Source organism: Trichoplax adhaerens, genomic scaffold (assembly GCF_000150275.1).
Source record: "Trichoplax adhaerens TRIADscaffold_3 genomic scaffold, whole genome shotgun sequence".
NCBI lineage: Eukaryota > Metazoa > Placozoa > Uniplacotomia > Trichoplacea > Trichoplacidae > Trichoplax > Trichoplax adhaerens.
Genome location: NW_002060945.1, coordinates 2,214,031 through 2,237,757, shown reverse-complemented (window position 1 = coordinate 2,237,757; position 23,727 = coordinate 2,214,031). Strand labels below are relative to the sequence as shown.

General features: G+C 32.1%; 3 protein-coding genes across 3 annotated transcripts; 2 read left to right on the top strand and 1 right to left on the bottom strand.

Moving 5' to 3' along the window:
• Nucleotides 1–1,948: 1,948 nt before the first annotated feature.
• TRIADDRAFT_54234 (uncharacterized protein) lies at nt 1,949–6,125 on the top strand (the record flags this gene model as incomplete). Its single annotated transcript, XM_002110834.1, has 16 exons — nt 1,949–1,995; nt 2,778–2,843; nt 3,088–3,212; nt 3,301–3,406; nt 3,565–3,593; nt 3,676–4,049; nt 4,122–4,187; nt 4,271–4,339; nt 4,442–4,504; nt 4,678–4,778; nt 4,863–5,000; nt 5,085–5,358; nt 5,435–5,509; nt 5,703–5,767; nt 5,838–5,928; nt 6,027–6,125. The coding sequence occupies 16 exons, from the start codon at nt 1,949–1,951 to the stop codon at nt 6,123–6,125; spliced, it is 1,788 nt and encodes a 595-aa protein (XP_002110870.1).
• A 5,967-nt stretch (nt 6,126–12,092) lies between these two features.
• TRIADDRAFT_54233 (uncharacterized protein) lies at nt 12,093–14,192 on the top strand (the record flags this gene model as incomplete). The annotated part of the gene is made up of 5 exons (XM_002110833.1): nt 12,093–12,833; nt 13,025–13,160; nt 13,594–13,697; nt 14,000–14,062; nt 14,109–14,192. The coding sequence occupies 5 exons, from the start codon at nt 12,093–12,095 to the stop codon at nt 14,190–14,192; spliced, it is 1,128 nt and encodes a 375-aa protein (XP_002110869.1).
• Nucleotides 14,193–16,431: 2,239 nt separating this feature from the next.
• On the bottom strand, nt 16,432–21,796 carry TRIADDRAFT_54232 (uncharacterized protein; the record flags this gene model as incomplete). The annotated part of the gene is made up of 19 exons (XM_002110303.1): nt 16,432–16,818; nt 17,263–17,298; nt 17,411–17,474; nt 17,611–17,678; nt 18,070–18,111; nt 18,231–18,320; nt 18,671–18,774; nt 18,921–18,975; nt 19,120–19,164; nt 19,294–19,346; nt 19,668–19,704; nt 19,841–19,901; nt 20,104–20,165; nt 20,275–20,368; nt 20,543–20,712; nt 20,874–20,978; nt 21,110–21,200; nt 21,283–21,366; nt 21,678–21,796. The coding sequence occupies 19 exons, from the start codon at nt 21,794–21,796 to the stop codon at nt 16,432–16,434; spliced, it is 1,767 nt and encodes a 588-aa protein (XP_002110339.1).
• Nucleotides 21,797–23,727: the final 1,931 nt, after the last annotated feature.

Here is a 23,727-nt window from a genome sequence, read left to right as displayed (position 1 = left end):
GTAGAATTCTAGCGGTCATTGCTACATAGACGAAGATATTATTATAATAGTCAATAGTAGTGAAGTACAGTACATCCAGATTTAATTTGCCATTTTCGCTTTATGTAATCTGTATATTGTATGCCTGTATAATATACATATATTTTTCCAGTACATTTTAACCCTAAAGTGTACGACGTACTGTATTTAATGTATTAGTTTACATAGTTGTATTTTCACGGTGCTTGTAAGGACTTCACATACGGTTCATACAAATTGGTAAGATTTATATTGGTTCGTAGGAGAGATCCCCTATCAAAGTCATTACAAGATCATTTCACAAGTTCAAATTGAATAGTACAATGTACGTTAGTCCTCTGAGAAAAAAAGTCGAATAGTACTAACTCTAAATAAATAAATTTACGTTGTGATATTGTGTCGTGCTTTACCAAATCATTCAGCTATTATAGAATTGAAATTTTGTATACTGTACTGTATTCCGTTGGCGTGGAGTTGCAAATAAAGTTGACGCACAGGTAGAAGTTTGTGTATCAAAACGTATGGTGAATTATGAATTTGTGATTGACTTGGACCGACTTCGTGTACTTGCTATTTTACACTTTAATATTAGTACAAAGTTCAGTAACAAAATTCTGGACCGCATCGTTAATGTACCTTGGGAGGCCTGTCTAGTGTGCAGGGAATTCTTTTCAACTTTTGATATGTATTTTTGACTAGATTGATTTCGAGCTTTGAACGTTTGGAACGCACATACGCTGTCACTAGATCGCACGGCTGTCACGTCTTTTTCAGCCGATCGGCCGGCAGTGGTTGCCTTTGTGTGTACAGTATAAATGTCATATATACAGTACAGTATTGTACTACTGTACACTGTACAGTACACTAAATATCTCAATCCCCATAATCCATACAGTATACTGTACTGTACTGTATGCTGTGTACAGTTATGACGGCGTGGTACAGTGAATGGTTCACTTCCTTACAGTACTTCATGAAGTTCGTACTGTACTGTAGGCAGCACACCAGCACTATCCTGTATCGCTCCATCATGTCCTGTACTGAGTCAAGAAAAATTTTTACCCGCTGTCACGCATTCCTTTGCTGCCCTGAAGTCAAGTTCAGACCGTGGCCAACAAACTTTCAGCACTATGCTACTGTCATACTGTACAGTACAAAGACTAATTGGATTCTACAGTACTGTACTGAAGCCGTGCAGTGTGATCGCTGTCACAGAATTATTACTGGACTGCGGATTCCTGAACTGATTCGAGTTCATCCCTGGTTGCACGATTTGAGGGACTCGATTAGCGAGTATTTTTTTCATATTATTTCTTATTAATTAAGATTCAACCGGGTTTACACGCTGATCCATAAGCTATTTCTTAAAGAAATTCTTTTCGGTAAGACGATATAATTGCTAATAGCTTGACATTAAAAATTGACTACTTTGCAAATTTAACACTGGCAATATTTGACTTTTACCCTACGTGAATTGAAGTAACCAATATGGTAGGAGAATGCAAGAATATACCTAACATTGAAAGTGAATTTTTGACCTCTGTAGTATTATAAAATGCAGATTGTAAAAAAGCACATAGATAGAATGCTATTTTATTTTAGAAAATGCTTTTGATGCCTGCACGATGCTGCAGTGGTTGCAAGTGACCTACAATATGTATAGAAAGGGTTGACCTTGATAATCTAACGGAAATTACTGACAAATGCTTATGCAATCGTTCATTGAATCCTTTTGTAATTGTTAATTACTACACATGGATGAGTTAGAGCCATTGACGTGATAATTATATCATTAAAAAGCCGATAATCGATGTACAGTTACTGTGATTACGACGCACAGATTATTTGCTAGTCACACCCTCCACCTCCATAGCTTGATCTACCATTTTAGTTGAATGATACTTGACAGACGGAAAGGAAATCAGTAAGCATGCTGAAATTGCAAAATGCTCCCCTGCCACAAGCTAGAGTACTACTGTATGTGGATAACCTTGCATTGTACAGTAGTAACTTCATCGAAGCTTATAACATAGAGGCTTTCATACGACAACGACTTATCAATCACAGCTGTAGTTACTTTTCTTACGGAGAACCAATGCCGATACCATAAATCAGCAATGCGATAAAGTGCAACCAGGTCTATCGTATAATTCCCTGTAATAGTTGCCTTGATACGATGTCAATTGCTACCTATTTCCTTTTGTTTTAGATGTGCTTTATCGATTTATGTAAGACTTAAAAGATGCAATATAATTTAAGCCAGTAATGGAAACGCTGTTGAAGTGATGCCACTTAGTATAGTATCAACTATTAATAATTATATTAATTATGATTAAGCTATCATGTTGTGTATTAACTTGCGTTGATTTGAAACACAAAACGTACTCCATACGGCGTAGTTACATGTGTTACTGTAACGCTCACAAAGCTATACTTCAGGACAGTCAATTGATGATTAAAAAACTTATAAAATGATAAAATTTCTATGTAAATTTCATACAACATTATTGACTTTGAATAGTACAGTACGGTACTGATACTGTATGACATATAGCATATCAAGAATGCTATACTTGTATAGCCCTGTTGCTACGTTTATTTGATAGATTTCATGTCATAAAGTTAAGAAATGGCATGACGACTGTACGATAACGCTTGGATTTAGTTCTAAGTTGGTACAGCAGCATGGTGGAGGGTTCACATTAGATATCATTTTTCTACGGTATCAATATTAATTCATACTTGTACAATTTTTGTAGGAAACACTTAGTCAAAACGATTCGGCTAGCAAATTGGATTTCTAACTGTAATTCCCAAATGCACAAGTAAGTATCATCCATTGAAATTATTTAGATACTCGATGTTATGTCAAATTTTATTCAAACATGAGAAAAGTAATTACCTCTGATGAATAATGGAATTGTTAGCTAGCGCACTCTAGTTGCAGTGAATCAGTAAATAGAGTGATTACAATATGGGTGCAAGTCTTATATGTCCTTCTAACCAAATACAACGTAATATAATCCTGATACGAAATACGAATATCTTATTCAATTTTTGATTACTCAGCGGAACCATATTGGAAAAGAAAGACTCTAATAACGCAAATCTGGATTGTCCTGTGGCTGTAGCGTTCGAAAACGATTCCACAGGACTTCAAAGCAAAGATGTGTCACCTGATAGCGACGTAAACGGTAAGAGCTTCTTATGGTTGATCACGTCATTTTGACAGTTATCTAAAATACCGAAGATTAAGTCGTATAATATGTACCTTCATTAAAGACGTTACAAATCATGATGATGGTGTCAAGAATGCTATTTCTAAAAGTACTACCGATGACGGCATTAGAATATCCTTAAAGAATGAATTGGAATATTACTTTTCAAGGTATTGCATAGATTACATTCAAAACAATTTTATACTATCCATGAAGATGTTCCTATGAAATTTGATTTTGCTACAATGCCATAAGAGTAAAGTGAAATTCTAATATATTTGACATATTTCATGAGTGTATTAATTCGATCATTTATCCTTCCTTATAGGGAAAATGTCGCTTCTGATGCATATTTGCGTAAGTGTATTGAATGTCATAATATGAGACGTTTTTATTCGGTAATACTTGCTTTTTAATTGATGCTAATCTTACATTGCAGTTTCTCAAATGGATAGCGACCAATACGTGCCAATTAAAACAATAGCTACATTTAATACAATTAAGCAGCTAACATCAGACATAGATCTAATCACTGAAATATTGAAAGAGTGCTCTACTGTACAGCTGGATGAAGACGGTGAGAAAGTCCGACCAGTTACTAATCGATGCACGATCATTCTACGAGAAATTGATAGACGGACGCCAACAGAGGATATAATGAATCTATTCTCTGATACGTGTCCTAAACCAATATCATGTGAATTTGCCCACAACAACAGTTGGTACGTTTCCTTTGACAATGATGAAAAGGCGCAGGAAGCCTTTAATTACATAAGAGAAGTAGTGAAAGAATTTCAAGGCAAACCAATAATGGTAATTTTAACTTATCCATATGCCGGTAAAATGTAAATATATGTTAATTCACTACTTGCTCTTATAATTAAGGCTCGAATTAAAGCAAAGCCGATACAGAAACGCGATTTTGGCCCAAAAAACGAATTTAGGCAACTGGTACTATTTGATAAATTTTATTACAGTAGTATATTTCATGTATAAATTAATAATGTTGTATTCTACACATCGTAATCTCCTAGCCTCCAGAGGTTAATACATATCCACGCCCAAGGCCTGCTTTTGGGATGGTTCCTTTCAACGGTCATCAGGTAAATATGCCAAGACGAAATCAGAGCTAAATATTTCGAGATTGTGTGACATCTCGACTACGCTTGTAAAAGTTGGACTTTATTTTTGCTTTATGTCACTAGGCTGTTCCTTTCTACAATGTAATGCCTTGGGCCGTGCCTCACTATTACCCAGAACCGGCAATGGTTATTTGAATATTTTATATTAGTTTAATCGTTTCCTTGTCTTTTTAATAAATTCATCTTCTCCACAATACACAGGGAGGTATACCAATGCAAGCAGGTTTCCCACCTTTTAAAAGATTTCGTACGTTACCAGCATGTTGTTAATTATAATAATGGAAGCATTTCTGATGTAGATGAATAGTGTACTTATGCAGATGTATTTTTCTGCATTAATAGCACCTTCTAATACAATGAAACAAGTATCAAACCCATCAAATCATCGTGGACATTCGGGGTATCTATTAAAAGTGTTATGAGTTGGTTTGCTTATATTAACCGCTAAATAATGGTACATTAATGTCTTTTATTGCACCTTTAGTCATCACAATAAAAATACTTCGAGAAGCGATCGTCAAAATCGTGAAGAACACCATCGTTCGGCTACTGCTAATGGTACTCTTCCATCGCAGAATGAATCAAATCCAAGTACGCCACGACGCCACACTAATGAACAAGGGTATGCTTAGAAAAATAACTCCGTAATAGTTGTACAACCGTATATGAGAATACAGTTCACCTTTCAATTTCACTTTTAAAGTAGGAAGACTGGAAAGCAAAAACGTCGTAGTCATAGTTCAGAAGAAGTAAACTATAAACATGTAAGCAACTATTCTGATAATCGTTCTCATTTACAAGTTGCAAGAGTTTTACGTGATGCTTCTTTTTTAAAATCCATTAATCAGAAACCTAACAAAGATGGAACAAATTATTCTAGCAAAAAAGAAAAGGAATATCCCATACAACGTAAAGTAAATTTGGATTTTGCCTCACATTTTCCACCTTTACCATCAGCCGTAGGAAGTAATACCGCTTCGGTAGGCAACATTGAATTTATGACAAATATTGCTGAATTTAGCGTTACAAGGTGTTTGTTCGAATTTTGTTTCTTAGCCACCAGTTCGGGAAGTAGACGATATCGATCACCCTAAGTTAGCTGATGTGGTTAAAGGTATTAAAGACGCGAAGGTAACTGTTTACTTTCTGTGTTCAATCCATATATAACATTTTGCCGTATAATATAACCGGTTGTCCTTTTTATTGAAATTAGAAAATGAATCAGCCAAATGCTAAAGAAGCATTGAGAGTATGCTTATCACCATTATCAGATATTTCTATTGCATAATGCAGTTAATTGTACTTTCATTAATTGCATTTATAGGATTCAGGCGCCAGTTCTACTAATGTAAATCGGAACAAACCTACGTCGCAAGTATCCTCCAAAAGGTATGCTTACATCTCATGTACTCCTATTGGTGCTGGCTACATTTAAGTAATTTTATCTGTAATTTCGTAGTAAACCGACTGTAAATGCCACAACTCAAAATCATGAATCCCAGGCAAAAGCAAGTACCAGTAAAGGCAGCGCTAAAAGCTTAGATTCTTCGGTAATAAATATTAATGTCTTAAATATAAGATTTTAATGCATTTTGTGCCAGCTTTTCTTACTAACATGATATTTGTACCTTTACCACGCAATTTACAGAAGCACGAAGAAAAGTCCACAAATCCAAAATTAAGCTATGCCGAAATGGCACAAAAATCAAATAAAAAAGCTTCAAAATCTGAAAGTACTGAAAGATAAAGGTTATTGGCTGGGATTCGACTACTTTATACTGTTTGTTCGAATAGGTCTAAAAATTGGTTGACAGTTAACCAATAATAAATGTTTGGTTAACCGAGAAGTTATTTATACGCTGGTATAAATGCGTGCTAAGCATGCTAAATCAGCCATAATTTTTATTGAAGCTTTAACAAGATTGTTAGGCTTATCCATACTTGTGAGGTTTGTACGACGTACTATTTTTCCAAAGTACTGCAGTATATAATGTAGAAATTAGACGACGTGGTAACAACGTACTATACAATGCACATTTATGCAATGATTATATACCACCTATGGACTGAAACGAAGTAACACCTGGTGAAATGATAATCCGACCAAGGGGTAGTTAATTTGAATTGGCTACGAGTAGCATTATTGTTCTAATTATTATTATTATGTAAGCTTTTGAGCATATTAATTATGGACTAATTTGCGCTGCGAATCATGTCAAAAGGGACAATTACTTATTAAAGCGCTGCCAGCTCTGTCAGACGCAACTATCTTATCGAGAAATAGTGAAGCGAATTGCACAGTTTATATCATCGTTTCGTATGGATGTACAGTACATATAGATAACGAAAAGTAAAAAATTTTTAGTTCGCTACATTGAATATTTACCGCTTTTGAAGTAGCGAAATTTTATAGTGCAAATTATTCCATTGCTTTACATTCTTGTAATCAATGTCTACCCATCGTTAGATGATTTCAATAACTAGTTATAGGTGCTAATTGAATTCATTATATTGAAATTTTGTTATTATGTGTGCATTAATTTGTGCTAGATCTTATACGATGAGTGGACTGAGTTTTAGCTGCATTTATAAATCAATTCTTCATTACTATCTCGACTTGAAATAGAATAGTGAATGATGATAATTTTAAATTTACTCATCTACACTAATTCTGTATTTTAATAGTTCTGCGGCTCTTACGCTAAGGTTATATACGTATCCATAGATGCTAAAATGTCGGTTTTAATTTTAATATATTTTGTAACCTACTCTAGTTATAAGTATGTACTCGTATAAGAGTAGATTTGAATACAATCCTCTATTTATAGTACAGTACTGTAACATGGTATTAATCACCGTATTCTATATGTAAATTTATGAAATGTGACGACAGAATATTAAAATCACAACTCACGTATGGACAGTATGGTATTCTCATGATAAATGTTGTATACGATTTTACGCAGGAAATCATGTATTGATAAGAAAAACGTTATTTTATGAATTGCTAATAATTTGCTGATTTTACTTCGCTTTAAGCCTCTTCGTCTTGTACCAACAACACCTTTTTTGTTACTTTCTTAATAAGCTTAATGCCTTGTTTTCGATTGCGTAGTTAGTACTACGGCTATGATGCAATAATTGCAAGTTTTGCCTGTACATAGTTGCAGATTATGGTTATAATCCTTACGAATTATCTATTCTCTATGGTCTTGATTGGCACAATAAAAGTTAACATTTTCAGTGAGTTTAATACATATTAATGCATATTTTGCAGGCATGTCAGGTATTAATATGTCATCTCAATAGACATGGGTAACGTTTGATATGATTAAAATATTTTTATTTAAAATTAAATGCAACATACTCGTATAAAGCACCTTCAGTTTGACGTTACATAAATTCCATGCAGTTCGATACATGAGATAAATGTATACTGTACTTAAAGATGAATTTTTATACAGACAATGATGTAAATCGCTTTGTTCTTTACGCCTACATGAGCACCATAGAAAAGTTTGTTGATATTTGATCAGTTCTCCAGCTTCCTCAGTACAGTTGTAACATTAAATTTAGCCTTGATTTTATTAGCCTGATACCACGACTAATTAAGGATTTCTTTCTGTGCTCCGTGCATGCGCAAACTAGAACGAAAAAAAAAAAAAACCTTTCTTATAGCCCATAATTGTAGTAATTTTGGTAAATTGACTATATAAAAACATCCTAATATCGATCGCAGTGGGCTACCTTCGCTGAAGGTTAAGCGCATTTAAATCTATACTGGCAACTGAAAAAGTTGTCAAGTTAAAACTCTTATTTCGGTTTCGACGCATGAAATGCAGTCCGGCCTGGATTTTTTCTACTCTTTGATTAATCAATTTCTTTAGTAGCATAACTAGTAATGGCGGAGAACTTGGCTTTCGATAAGTATTTTCCCTCTTGGGTTTTGATTTATACCATCATGCTTTCATAATTGTGTAGCCAAGTAAATTTTTGTTTGGTTATGAAGATGATTAATGCAGCAGCCAGTAGTAATGTAGTGTGGTATACGAGAGGAGTTATGATAATTCTGAAGTTACGGAGCACACCGTTAGTATTGAAAAGGCTCTAAAATTTCGTAAGAGCGATGGTAATTAGTTTAATGAATTATGGAGCATAAGTCGATACTGTAAATTCAGGAATGCCCAAATACTGATCTGAGCTTAGTGTATAATACAATAAAGGGATCTTACACCCTTTAGTTAAGCCAACGAATTAACTACAAATGACATGATGAAAATCTATTTAAGCTACTACTTCGAATGATAGCAGTTCAGTGTATTCTCAAAAGATTCGGATTTGGTTTAGGCTGATTAGAGAAACCTCTTTGATTGCTACACTTTAGAAAATACTGTTTCTATTGCTACTGCGTAATTTTTTTGTTAACTGTAAATAACTTTTTTGTTTCCCCACTCAATTCGGACCGTTATCATTATCTATGGATACTATTAGATAAGAGTATAAAGGCTTTCTTAGAAACTGTTAATAGCTCATTAAATAATGAATCAGAAAATAACTTTAACCAGCACTTTGATGTTATCAACGAGTTCGTAATTAAGGCAAATAAAGTGACATTAAAGTCCGGTAATAATGGAAGAGATAGGTTTCATAAAAGTGCCTTCTTAAATTCAAACGATTACACGATGACTAAAGATGACAAACTGCGATGTCGGTCAGCGATAGAGGTACACGTTGAAGGGTGTGATAATTGTAATTTGAGGAGGGCCACTAGGAAAATCTACATTAATTTCGATGACGTAATGTTAGAATAAGCAAGACACTGCAATAGCTACGATAGGGAAAGAAATATCTTTGTAAACATTACTTAGCAAAATTATCTATGAATAATCTAGTTCCTGTATCTAAGAATTGCTAGTCCAAAGATGAAATACCACCCTAAACCGATTCTAAAAATATTGACAGTATATTTAAAATGCGGAATCAATAATGGCAAATCTGTAAGTTAGAAAGAGGTGCAATGCAGAGCATGTTTGAAAGTATTGACAAGATTCTATGCAAAGAATCAATGATGAATTGATAAGTATTAATCAGAATGAGTTCTTTCCCTTTGAATTATAGAATTGTGTAGAGAATGGATTTTTGACCCCTAGGGTTTGCAATCCACTGAATCAAAGTTTGAGTTTTTAAAATAAAATAGAAGTATACGGTTTCATCATACCAGCCATCATCCTTAATCAATGACTATATTAAGCATAATCGACTATTTTATGTCACACAATGCTTACTTCAAATAGGTACTACTGAAAAGAAAGATTTAAAATTTAGTAGTCTCTGCTTCAAATCACAGTAGATTTTTCAACACGCATTACCCTTGTAATTAGCTGAAAATCACCACAGATTGCTTTATAATATGTTAGTCGAAAGGGATACGAACTTTCCTAAATTAGAGTCTACGATCCCGGCGATTGTATAAAAGTAAAAAAGTACATTTTGTCTAACTAATAATTCTCTAGTAAATTAACATTCTTGTCGCTTCTGTATTACAAGATAGGATAAAATGTTGGCTTAGAGCTAATCACAAGACTATAGGGATAACATCTTACAAAAACACGCCATTACTAGATATCTTTCAAGAAATTCATTTATTTCATTAATCTATTAATCGCTTGGAATAGTTCTATGCCTTAGTATCTAGAATGGCATTAATATCGTGATTGCAACGTCAAATTAGATCAAAAGAAATATCGTAGTGTATCAATAGCAATCTTTGAGAATCTAAATAGGCCGATAAACCGGAATATAATAGCTCAGACATTACAAGACTTGATTTATTATTGTCGGCATTACTATTTCGTTAACGGCATGATGAAAGAAATCTTCAAGATTAAACTTAACACCTTTTCTAACGCATTGTTGTTGCTACATCCGCCTATTAACTGATTATGTATAACTTTCGAGCAGCCATTATTAACTAATTCAATTTAGATGTTGAGGTTAAGTTATATTTTAACACATCAATCACAAAATCTAAATCAAAATTACAGCTATTGATTTAAATGATTAATGGAATGGTCACTATGACAATGAGTAAATTGAAATGTTATTTAAACATCTGTCAGTCGTTTTTATCTATTGATAATATATTATTATCACGATCACGTCGAATCAGCTATTAATTTATGTTATTAAATCACATCAATGCATGTTGTTTGATTAATTTGATTTATAGTCCTTAATGATATGCAAAGTTGTCATAATTAAAATTTCTTTCTAACTGCAAGGCATCTGTACTTCCTATTGATAGCCTACCACATCAACAAGAACCATAGGATTATTCATATTTATTTATCTACCTGCATTATTTTAATCGTATCACTAGATGATATGCCCGAATAAGGAAAAGGGAGAAAGAAGTTAGTAATAAATTATCCATGGGTTAGCAATTAATGCAACAAAAAAGTTTCTGCTACTCTTCTTAACTTAATATCAAAATAATTCGCTTGAAAAATTAGAAAAAGATATTGCTAGACAATGCAGTAATGGATCCTAAAAATTAGTCAATTACTTGAGTGGATTACTTAGTTGTATGATAAGATATAAATAATCCCAAAGATAAGAACATGTTGTTAATAAATAGAAAATTGTTTGATTATTACTAACGGTACATCAATTAGCTAACTTACCTTGACTTGATGTTCCATTCAATCTATAGGTTCTACTGATTTCAGTTATCTTTAAATACATAAATAAACACTTATTCAACTTTACTAAACAATAAGTTGAAATAATCAATAGATTTGATCGGAGTATAATAATTTATTGTTTACTTTTTTATAGCCAATCTGAAGCAAGAAATGGCTATTTAGCCACCACCTTCTTCGTTATCAATTGCAATTTGATGAGTTGTACGTTCCTTGTAGCTTTGACGATAGTAATTAATACAAGGCTAATTGGCGTTATAACAATTGCTTTTGTAAGTGTTTAATTATAACAAACTATTCTGAGGTTAGCTACAAAACACCGTTGTTAGCGTTGATTGATAATCGCATCTAAAGACCACATCAACAGTGAGGTATGGTTATCATTATGACATCTTAAGCGCTGAAAAAGTATCGCTATTAATTAACTTACTTTAAATTATTCATGAAGTGTGCTCAACGTCTTGAATATAGTGCAACAGGTTTCCATTGGGGTGGATTATCATCCGAAAGTGCAGTCACGAAAATTTTTTATTAAAAACTCAATCATTGGTTAACAAACACCAGTGATATTTTATCTAGTTAAGTAGATCAAATTAGTAATTAAAATCGCTTATCTAATTGCTAACAACGATCAAGGCAAGAACTTGTAAAAGGAAAGCTATGCTATAATTGCATGTCGCGTATTTATGTCTAGGTTTGTAATCATGAAAATCAGCCTCTTTCCTCTGTTGTTAGCATTTATTACCTCGAATCTATTATTTTTAAACGGTTATCTTACTTAATCTATACTTCGTTTGTTTCTATATTTTAACCAATGCTAAATATTGATTTGTTTATACTAAAGGAGTCTATACAAAAAAAAAAAAATTTTTAACGATAGTAAAGTGTATATAACAAGTTAATCGTATTCGATATATAAGATTACTTTCGATCATAATCTAACTATTAATAATTAAGATATATCATTGATAAATGGTTATTAATAACGTCAACAGAGAAAGTTATATAGTATAATGGGCAATAAAGTCAGCAGTAGTCACCGCAAGTATAAAAGTCAAGACGTATTCGACGCCCACGGTGGCGGTATTAACGCCATGGAATTGAATTACAATCATAAATATTTAGTCACAGCATCGGAGGATCGAACAGTTCGTGTCTGGTCAACTTTAACTGCCGATTTACATTTAATCTTGGAAGGCCATGAGCATTATGTTAGTTGCATTTACTTACACGGCAATTATATCTTAACTGGTTCAGCCGATTCATTAATACACAAATGGAATATCGATACTGGTGAATGCGTTACAACTTTCGTTGGCCATGCTGCCTTAATTAACGAAATTATATGTTGGAATGATTGGATATTTTCTACCTCTTACGATAGCACTATACGTTGCTGGCATTTTATAGATGGCTCGTGTGAATTTGTTCTGCAAGGCCATACGAGAAGTGTTGATCCTATTGTTATAGTCCCAAATATAGTAATAGATTCCCGTAGCCTTGATCTATTGGCTACTCGTATGCTTATTACTGGATCGGCGGATAAAACTGCTAAATTATGGGATTTACAGGCAGCCCAAGAAGTCGTTACCTATCAAGGTCATAAAGCAGCAATAATTTGCTTAACTGTAGATCATAATAACAAGTACTTGTATACTGGCTCATCGGATGCTACATTACGATCTTGGGAAATATATACGGGACAACCAATTAGCGTTTTCAAAGGGCACGTTGCATCCATTACATGTGTCAAGGTAAAATTAAATATCCATCATTAAAATAATAAGTATTGAAATATGGTAAGGTGTATAGAGTAGATTGATCGTTGACGGTTTCTGAATATATCTAGTAAAATCTACTTCTTGTAAATAGAGGTAACATTGATAGGAGCCTATTATTGCGTTTATTTTTAAAATTTTTAATTAATAATTATGTTGCTATATAGATGATAAACAACTTTCTATTTACTGGTAGCGCTGATCATACAACTCGATGCTGGCTAAGCAACACTGGATCTTGCCATAAAGTCTATAATGGACATTCACACAAAATTTCATGCCTTGATGTAGATAGGAATATTCGTAAGTTTCGATACGATAATTTCACAGCTTCAGATAGAAACATTTAAAATACTCGATGTGATCCTGTGAATTAAAATCAGTATTTATATAGCAAATCGTTCTATATATTATAACGTTCTTTGACCGAAAAATTTACGAAAAATTTTATAAATTCTTTTATTTAATGAACTGCACAAAATTTATCAGTTCTCACTAATAGCTAATAACAATTGATATTTTAAACTATTATATTCATTACCGCATGACTTTTAAGCTAGCATCATCATCAACGAATAAATCAATTAATTCACGTAGTGTTACTATAACGGAATTAAACAAAAGAAAACTAGAACTTGATATATGATTATAATCATCTATTTACGTGTATAAAGTTTCTTTTTCACAATTCAAATTTCTAAAATATTTCATTTGCTGCTATTATTTGCTACTTAAGTCTTCACTGGTTCTGCCGATAATACCATTCGTGCTTATGATATTGATTCCGGACGAGTTATTGGCATATTAAAAGGACATTTATATGCCGTAAAATGTCTTAAGGTAAATTATAATATTACCTAACTAAACTAACGACATGCTAAAACACAAAGATATGTAGCAATTATTTATTGCGGCTGATGTTGGACATCAAATTTGATTCATTATCTTCTTAGTATGCCTTAAAAAAGAAACAGGAGTAAGGAAATATTATTAGTATTATTAGTATTAGCATTACTATTATTGGTATTATTAATTGTGAGGTAACGTTAAACTAAAAAATAAAGCTTTAGCAGTATATTTCGAAAATTCATAATAATTCATCATTATCATATGATTTCTAAGGCTCTCATCAATAATTTGAGGCAAAGTTACCATACCTCGATCGTTTATTTAAGGCATTTGAAATAGCTCTAGGAATGTTCCAAGTATGTTTCTAATACATATTCATAATACTATTTTCTGATTGTATAGATCTATAACAATACTTTATACAGTGCATCTGAGGATGGAAGTATACGATCTTGGAATATTCGAAAATTAAATTGTTATCGATAACTATAACCTTGATAGCTGCAAAACTATTATCATTATTTTTGCAAGATTAAATTCACATAAAAAAACCTTCCTCAATTAATGGTGTAGGAATTGATTAAAGAGTTCATTTAAATATTTCTGACTGAGATTATTTAATATATTTATTAAGGACTGAAAACACAATTCATCCGACTTTAATCATAATCATTTAATTATTTATGCAGGTTATAAACCTTTTTCAATGATGTTAGTTGCATAGCGCTAATGAATAATTGATGTAATACCGATATCAGAAGTTGTAATAATATACTATTTCAATATAGATACCGTAGCATAGCAAATAATTGAATGCCATTTAAAATAACATTAAGATTTTGATTGCACAATTTATAATATTATAGACTACGCTAGTAGTCTATGATTCATTCTATTATAATTGCCCAAATGAAAAAGATATTTATAAGCAGAAATATATTTAGATATCTATCTTCAGGCAGATCATTTTGTAAACTCATAATGAGCTTGTAATGACTAGTTTACTTGTTTTAATGGCATCATTTAATTAAAATAAAATGATATTTTTTTAGATGTAGGTACAATATCCGTTCTATCCATGCTGATTTCGATTTTTATTAGCTTACGTATACAGATTAATAGCTACGGTACTAATGCATTCATATTTTCAAGTTGTAATGATATACCCTAAATAAAATCAAAATGACTCATATTTTTATAAAGCTATTATTAGTCTTAAATTCTACCTTGCAGCTTCGATTACTATTCAAGTCATGCATAGCATGAATATATTGTTTATTATGCATTACTTATTCAAATATATCATAAAATTAGAAGTCCTTAATGATAATTCACTGCTAGTTGTACTGAATTCGTGAGTAATTAGTTATCCAAAAACTAGCTTCAAAATCTATATATTGGTAGAACTTTCTATCGATATGTAGATCAAATATGATATGTTACCGTACTATTTTATTTTCAAAATCGAATTCTTTTAGTCTTCATTCAATTACGGGGTTAAAATTTGTACTGCAAAAGTTATCTGTTCATAGGTACCAAGAGCGAGTTCATTGAAGATTAATTAATAGAAAGTCACATAATAAAATTTATTCTTTTAAATTTGTCATAAAGAGGAAGCAAAATATGTTAAAATATAAATATTCATCTAAAAATATCGCATCTTCAACATATGCCTCAACACATATGCCTTATTCATCAGTAATCTAGGATTACTTCGAAAAAATCGGTTGTTTGACAAAATAAATTCGCTAGTGAAAAAACACTGCAAGTGTTTGAATACGTTATAAACAGTTCCAACACAAATATAAACAGCACGAATAGAGTGAGGCAAGAATGAAATCATTTCAAATAATAAGCTTTCGATACTACGGGATATTATAAATTAAAAAACTTGATATAGCAATCTGCATTATTTGTTTAAAGAATTTTTAGTGTATCTCATATTTCAAAGTTAACTTTACATTATGAAAACAGCCTTCGCTGATCGAATAAAAATATAACAGGGACAGCAAGCAAAACTTACTAACAAAAAATTTTACTTTTAAGGCAATTTTGAACTTGTGAAGCTATATCGCCTTTAAAATTATGCTGTAACTTGGATATAAAAAATGAGTATTATACATATAGAAAAAATTTAAGTTTTACCGGATTAAAACAGAGTTATTGGTAATAAATTCATTCAGAATGAAACTAATTCTAGCTGACACTTTAACATCCATGATATGAATGAATGAATAAGAAACCATCATGAAATGCTACATAAAGCCGATTTTACCAGCTCATTTAAAAGAATGATAAGTTTTCTAGGCTAAACAATGTAAGCTATAAATATCTACTCTAATTGCTGAAAACAATTTCTATCGTGTAGAAAATTTTAGTGATTAATCATTATATATAGCTAAAGCATGATCGTGGTAGGATATATTCATTTATGCGATTGGAAAGCCATCTAATAGAAATCTATTCTAGATAATTAAGCTCTATATAATCTGCATTTACTATTTAGATATCAAAAAAAGTCTGTAATGAAGGAACAATTTCCAATTTCTATCTATAACTTGAACGATCTCTTATTTCGATTGAGTAATAGCTGAACTGAGGCATTGCTAACATAAGATCTCGGATTGCCTTTAATTTCTTATAAACTATTATGGACGTATTGGTACTATCGGTCTACTGGAATATCAGTATTTAAATATTACGCATGTAGCCATCATCATGGCTATCACGAACTATCTGGTTTTAAAACCGAAACTTGCAGTGACGGTCTACGTGCTTTTCTCCTTAAAGTAGCAGGTATAGGAGAACCTGCAGACTGTATATTTCTTGCTCCGGTTGATGACGATTTCAATGGACTATCATAGCTAGCCGCAGTTTCTGATCTATAGGGTGCGTCGCTATCACTGTCCTCACTTAGAGCAATCGATTCTTGAAGTTTCGACGTTGATTTCATTTTTGCTTTAAAAACAGAGATCTGCTGTTCTAATGGAGTAACTGGCATACTACTGCGTCTTCTGCGTGACTGTTTAGCTGCTTTTGCTACACTAGGGTCTTTTTTCGTGTCTTGGCTAACCAGACTAAGAGCGGCCTTATTTCTGGCATGGATAACAGCCTAAGATAGAAAAAATATCAGTAATAGTTTATCAAAGATTTGCCATTTAGTAAATTATCCATCTGCAGTATAATATAGCGATTCTCAAACTATTAAACACACATTTTAATTTTACTATTTCTTAAATCTAAACCCATCGCTTTTGCAATTTAGACTCTATCTACAGAATTTATTGTCAACAACCTGCCTTTAATAACTCAAATTTTAGCAATTACGCCAGTACTATAGTATATGAAAAATAACTATTGATGTGCTCTGAATATGTTTAAATTGTGTCAGTAGGATTGAAATTTAGATTATTTCCTACATTTAAAACATAACTATCTAAAATGCGGTGGACATGAGGCAAATTATTCTTTAGCATTTTTAAAAACTAGTTTGCGTTTAGCAACATCTAACATAACTTACAACATCCCTACCAAATAATTGATTAATTGTATTTACCTGCAGAGTTTTTCGAGCATAACTTCGACTTGTTTCCTATAAATATTTTTACGAAATAAATAAATTACTTTTAAATTTCTAGACGATACATTTCAATAAAGTACTATGATACTGAAGGATTGATCAAGATATCGCGATAATCATTAACCTGCTTCTGTTCACTATCGGTTTTAAGACGAACTAATTCATCGCACTTTTCCATCAAACGTTTTCTGAAATCGAAATAACAACATGATTAATCCTTTAGCTAAGCAATCGATTTCTAGAGTAAAACTACGATAGTAGTAATTTGCGAGATATAAATCGATAAATCGTATATCTAAATTCGCGATATGTATTCTTAATTACCGAACTAAGGTATTGTCGGCCATTAACGTGTGAATCTTCTGTTTAAATTTCTCTTCAACCTCAATCACCTAAAGATAGGAATATAAAGTATTATTAAAATATCTATAAGGCCATAACGAAATACTTTTACTTCGATGGAGTATCGTAGCCGGTGAAACTCTGCTAAGAAGATAAGCTACTATAAATTTTCTTCTGAGACAAATTGTTTTTGGTTAAAGATTTATGATCGCACTTTTTTCGAAAAGTCTTTCAGTTTATACTTAACTATGATATCCTTGCATGGGAAGTTTATTTAATAAGACAGTAATTTATGAGATTACTATTGAAAGTTATAGCATTAATGGAGATGTGTAGTAAAGCTACTCGATTAATGTAAGAGGGCTATGAGTTAAGTATGACTTCAAAAGCGATAAAGAATCTGTTCAAAGACTTCGAATTTTCATAACTGTCAAAACAGACCTTTTCTTGAAAATTATCTTCGTAGCCTTTTAACTTAGTCCTCTATTAATAGAATATGAAAAGTTCGATTTGACATTGTAGTTATATGTTAGATTTTCTATGAAGAGATTGAACTTTTATAAAATAATTTCTACGTATCTCTTTCCCTTTCCTATACTTACCGATTCAACTACTTGACTTCGTAGCTTAAAAATTTGATCCTCAGCTTCCCGTAATTTACTATGTAATTTGAGGCCTTCATTTTCAGTATCCTTTATAAAACAAGAGATTTAAATTTCTTGTAGCATACGTTGTTACACCATGACGTTTTCTATAATGCTAATCCATGCTATTTTAAGCTACAATTCTATATATAAATTGGATGGATATGTAAAGCCAAACTCCTTACTACTATCAACGTTTAATAAAACTTGCCTCCAGTTTTAACTTTGTGGTTCGCAGTTCTTCCATAACAGCGGTTGCTTTTGCAAACTTTCGAAAAAGTGCCTGTATACCATTTGAAAACGGAACAAAATTAAAAACAAGCCGTTAAGAATAAGAAGTTGTCTATGGTATGGTAAAACTAGTAACTACCGGTATGCAATAATTAACCAATAATTACCTCTAATTCAGCCTTATGATCATGGCGAACTGCTTCTAACTCCATTTTACCCTGTCTAGCTAAAGTTGCTAGCTCAGTTCGTTTCTCTTTTGTCAGTTCTTCCTCTATAGGGTTATAGTAAAATTATTAAACTACCGTATTAAATTATATGATTCTTAATTGAGATTTGAAGACTGTATAAAAGCGATTTAGGGACGACATCCTTGGCATTATGAACTTGCTGGTTATAGTTTTATGATTAAAAATTTACTTTGTCTGGCCAGTTCTCGTTCCACTGTTTGCCGTTCATGCTGTTTTAATTCAATCTATTAAAAGTAGATATTAAAAGCGAATGAATTTAGCACCGGTAAACTATACTTTTGATATCAGTCAATAAAGGGACTGTCAGGTCATTATTATCCGATTTCCTAAATCAAATATAATAAATGCATTTAAAAATCTAATAGTACCTCTCTCTTTGTCCACTTCTCATCCATTTCTATCGATATTTGTGTCTAATTAAAAATTCACAATCCGATTGTTAAACTACGACCCTTTTGCTATGGATTATAGAATTATACTTTAGCAAGAAATAATTAGCTACTGACTTGTACTCGTATTTATGACATTTTATTCTAATTTACCTTGTAGCTGTCAAAAGCAGCTTGCAGGAATTGCCGTTCACTTTTAATACTTTCTAAAAGTTATAAAACAAAGGTAATTTGTAAACACAAATCGGTGTTATTCGATCTCTGTTGGCATTAATTACCGCATCGTCTCATAGCTACAAGGTAAAATAATTATTGGCTGATACAGAGTTTTTATGACGAATTAATAAATTATATAGCGACTTCTAGATTAATTATATATTATCGTAGAAATGTAAAGATTACGTAGTATAGAAGGTGTGAGAAAGACAACCCGACAAATAATCACCTTTATACATAGACTTTATTTTTGTCGTATAAGACGTCTACAGATACAGTATTTCTTGTATCGATATAAATTTTACACTTACCAATTTCTTCTTTTAGAGTTTTCTCTAAATCGTCCATCTGAAATTAAAGAAATACATTTAATCTCATCCTAATGATTCGGAATAACATAGTCTTATGATTTCATATTTCAAACTATATCGTCATTCTGCACAGTGGTTATCAATGTACTTATACTTTTTAAAATATATCTGACCTCTTTAATATGCTGTTCTTGTACTGTTTGTAAAGTTTTTTCCGACTGTAGCTTTAAAACTCTAAGAAAAATAGAATAAAACATAAGTATGTTAAGTATGATGAAAAAATAAAATTCGTTTCATATAGCTATTCAAAACCATAGCATATCAGGATACTTATTATTAAGGGGCAATTTAAATGGTGAAAATATAGTATGTAAAACTACTAATTGAAAAATCATTTATTAGTTAATATAGTTGTAATTAGGGTTAATCTTCGTACAGAATGTCGTCCTCATGTTCTAATTTTAATTTCGATTTAACTTCATCAAGTCGTAATTGTGCCTAAATATAATTAATCAGAGCAAAATTTAGATATACTGATTCAAAGTGCTGGACAATTACAATAAACTATAGTGATCGCTGTATTTCGCAAGTCCAGATATTTACTTACTTCTTCTAATTGAACATCTCTTGTTCTTCTTTCTTGCTCCAATAGTAGATTGAGCTCTGAAACTTGCTCTTGTAACTCAATCATTAACTTTTCACTAAGAAATTATTAAGGAAATAATTAATTTATTACGTTACTCCTCTCATTATCGATTTTAGTACTACTAGCAACGGCTTAACTGTTGTGTATATTTAATTGTAAGATAATTATCGTATTCTTTTACATAAAAAAGTTGTTGCTAAAACTATACTTAGCTAAAGTTGCGACTTACTTTTCGATAAAGGAGACATGCGAAGTATACTGACGAGCAGATGTCACAGGACTGGATTTACGTTCCTCCTTTCGATCAGTTACCGGTATATCAGTTGGAGAATCACGATCATCTTTTAAATCTGAACTATTATAGAAATATTTGGGTTGTGCTGACAATGATCTGAACGACTGAAAGAAAGGAGAAGAGAGTGAAGGTTTGGCTTATGATAGAAAATAAGAATAGATCCGGATGTAAAATAACTTGGTCCAAGGCAATTGCAGATTAGCAATCTTCAACTTTTATCTTAGTTACATGGAAAATGTAAAAGTTTTATTCCCCTATAGATTACCTTGCGCTCTTGTGGTTCAGATTTACCAAAAAATTTATTAGAATCAATAGTAAATTTCCAATATCTATCTTCTTTCGATAAAGTGTAGCCTTTTCCAATAACAGTCTAATTAAAATAATAAATTTAGTTAAAAATAGTTAACGCACGTAAAATTTTTAATTTAGAATTTTGCATCGTTGTTTGGTTTAAAATTTTTCAGGATAAGCTAACATTAGAAGAATCGGTAGGCTCACAACCTTGTTAAATTGTGGATAATTTATCTGGCGTTTTCGGGGATATGTAGATGATAATGGTCTTCGTACGGGTGATTCAGCAAAGCGGCGACACCTTAGTTTGATGGTGCAATGTGATCTAAGTTAATTTCTAACTACTTTATTTACAGATAATTCAGTGGAAATAGTTCACTTACTGCGCTTTTGCTGTATGAGGTCTAGACGGAATAGTAATCGTCTGATCTTCGCCAAAAGTAACTCGTGAAGAAGCTGTTGATGGCCTAAATTATTTAAATTCAAGCAGAACGATTAAATAATTTTGACAAAGAGTCTATGATAAATTAAAAGTCTACATACACTTATTCAGAATTTGAAGCTTAATAAGCTGTCATAAGTAAATTGATTAAGAAACATGTTGCAGTTTTTAGTAATGTAGCTACCGTTATTATCAAGCTTAGTTAATAAAGATTTCATTACGGTGCTGAAAGTAACACAGTGCATCATTTACGGTAAACAACTAGACCTAAGGACGGCCTTCCTTATCGTCCATTAGTAAATTACGCACTGATACCTAACAGTATAATTCGCTTACCTTGCTCTACCCTTATCCGAGGAATTAAGTAAAATTGATTTACTTATAATCGGTGACTTGCTGCCCATACCCGAAATAGACAAGACTTGAGGGGGTTCAACGACCACGTTAGACGCCATCTTTTAATTTGCCTTTCTAATATTTTATTTCAGTGAAATAAAATGGCAATATTTATGCTGTGTAGTTATACTAAGAATTATCAGTTGCTGGTATTAGAAATAGTAAGGGCTTGATCTTATCTGGATCTAAGCTCTTTAACGCAGGTAAAAAGTTATTCGATCATCAGGTCCGACGGTTTGCAGCGCACCTAAATGAATTAATTCATGACATTAATACAGCTTAAACTTATTTATTAAATTCAGATCACTGTTACATCACAAGCTATTAGTACAGTACAACTAAAGGAAAAATTAATTACCTCAACATAACTTTATCATATTTAGATTATAAATAATTTAGCGGCTTTTATTTCTGTGTGTGTATAGTTACTACAGAGCAAGAAACTATCCAATAGTGACCATCTTGCAGAAAGATATTTTCTTATTCTCATGTACTTGTTTAGCATAGAAGCCTTAGTAAATTCATACTATGCTATATAATCAATTCGTCAATTATAAACCACTACACTAGTGATAGAAAGGATGTATTGTTCATAGACTCTTTATGGTCAGCTATATAATAACGGCAACATTGACAGTAAACAGCTTTAATTCGGATTCAGTTGCTATAGCAACGAAGTGCTGTAGGTCATGATAGCCAATTAATCCAATCGTATAGTTTATACTATAGACTTGCTATCGAATCTCTGTTGTCCTTATATTAATACACTACTATAGCAAGCGCCATTACTGACGTAACGGAATATATTAACTTGCAGAAGTGACTATTTCTTTTAGCAATAATCAGCTAGATAGCAGATACGGTTTGGAAAGTAGTCTCACATAGATATTTTTCGTAATTATCTTTGATTCTATTCAATATTAATGCACTACTAAAGTACCGGCATCATTTCTGACGTCGCTGAATATATTAGCTTACAGAAGTGATTACTTCTTTAGCCGTAAAGAGCTTGATGACAAATACTCGATATTCATGATCGAAATTTTAATCATTTAGTTGTAGAGCCATCTAATTTAATATCCCTGTAGAGTCAGAACATGACGCTTAATTTTAAGTAAAATTGAAATTATTGACCTTGAATGAGTGCTGCTCTTTAATAAGTTTAACACACGCCATACTAGGCGATGAGATAACATAGATACTAAACTGCAGGTCAGAATGGATGCTAACATCATTATGATTTGGAAAGTAGTCTCATATAGGTATATTTCATGACAATCTATGATTCTATTTAGACCATGATAGAATTTACAATCGAGATTTATTTATTCTTCAAAAATACAGATGATAACCAATAGCTAGCTTAGGATAAGAAAACTTCTTAAATTAGAGCAAATATTTTAACGTTACTGTTCATTTCTCGATTATAAACTAGTATAGAACTAAATGATCGATAACCGAAGCCAACTACTCAGTGTATAGCAATGACTTAGCGAAGATAGTAAATTTAAAAATAGTCTGATAGCAACCTTATGGCAGGATTGCATTTACCTACATTATCTCAGTTTTCATCTTCCATATGATCAAAGAGTATACCTACTAGGACACTGTGATGTATTCCAATACGTAAGATATTTAAATTGTGACATGTGTATACTGAGATTTTACTAAAAGAGCTAAATTTTCAGCTGTAACATCACATTAGTTCCCTAAAACGAATTTCTTCAATGTGAAGAGATTGCACCTTTCCGCTGTGGCTGTGTTGTTGTATATTTCAGTACCAGGAATATAACAGCAGGATATTTGCACATTCATAACTATTTTAGTATGGATAAATAATATTACACTCTTACAAAAGTAAAAATGCCACGCCTTTATTTATGCCGGATTAAATTTTATGAAATAGGTGTCATAAGCCCTGTTTTGCGTTGCCGTTACATTGAGTAAAATATTTAAGAGGTGATTATAATACCTCAGCAAGTAACAGTAT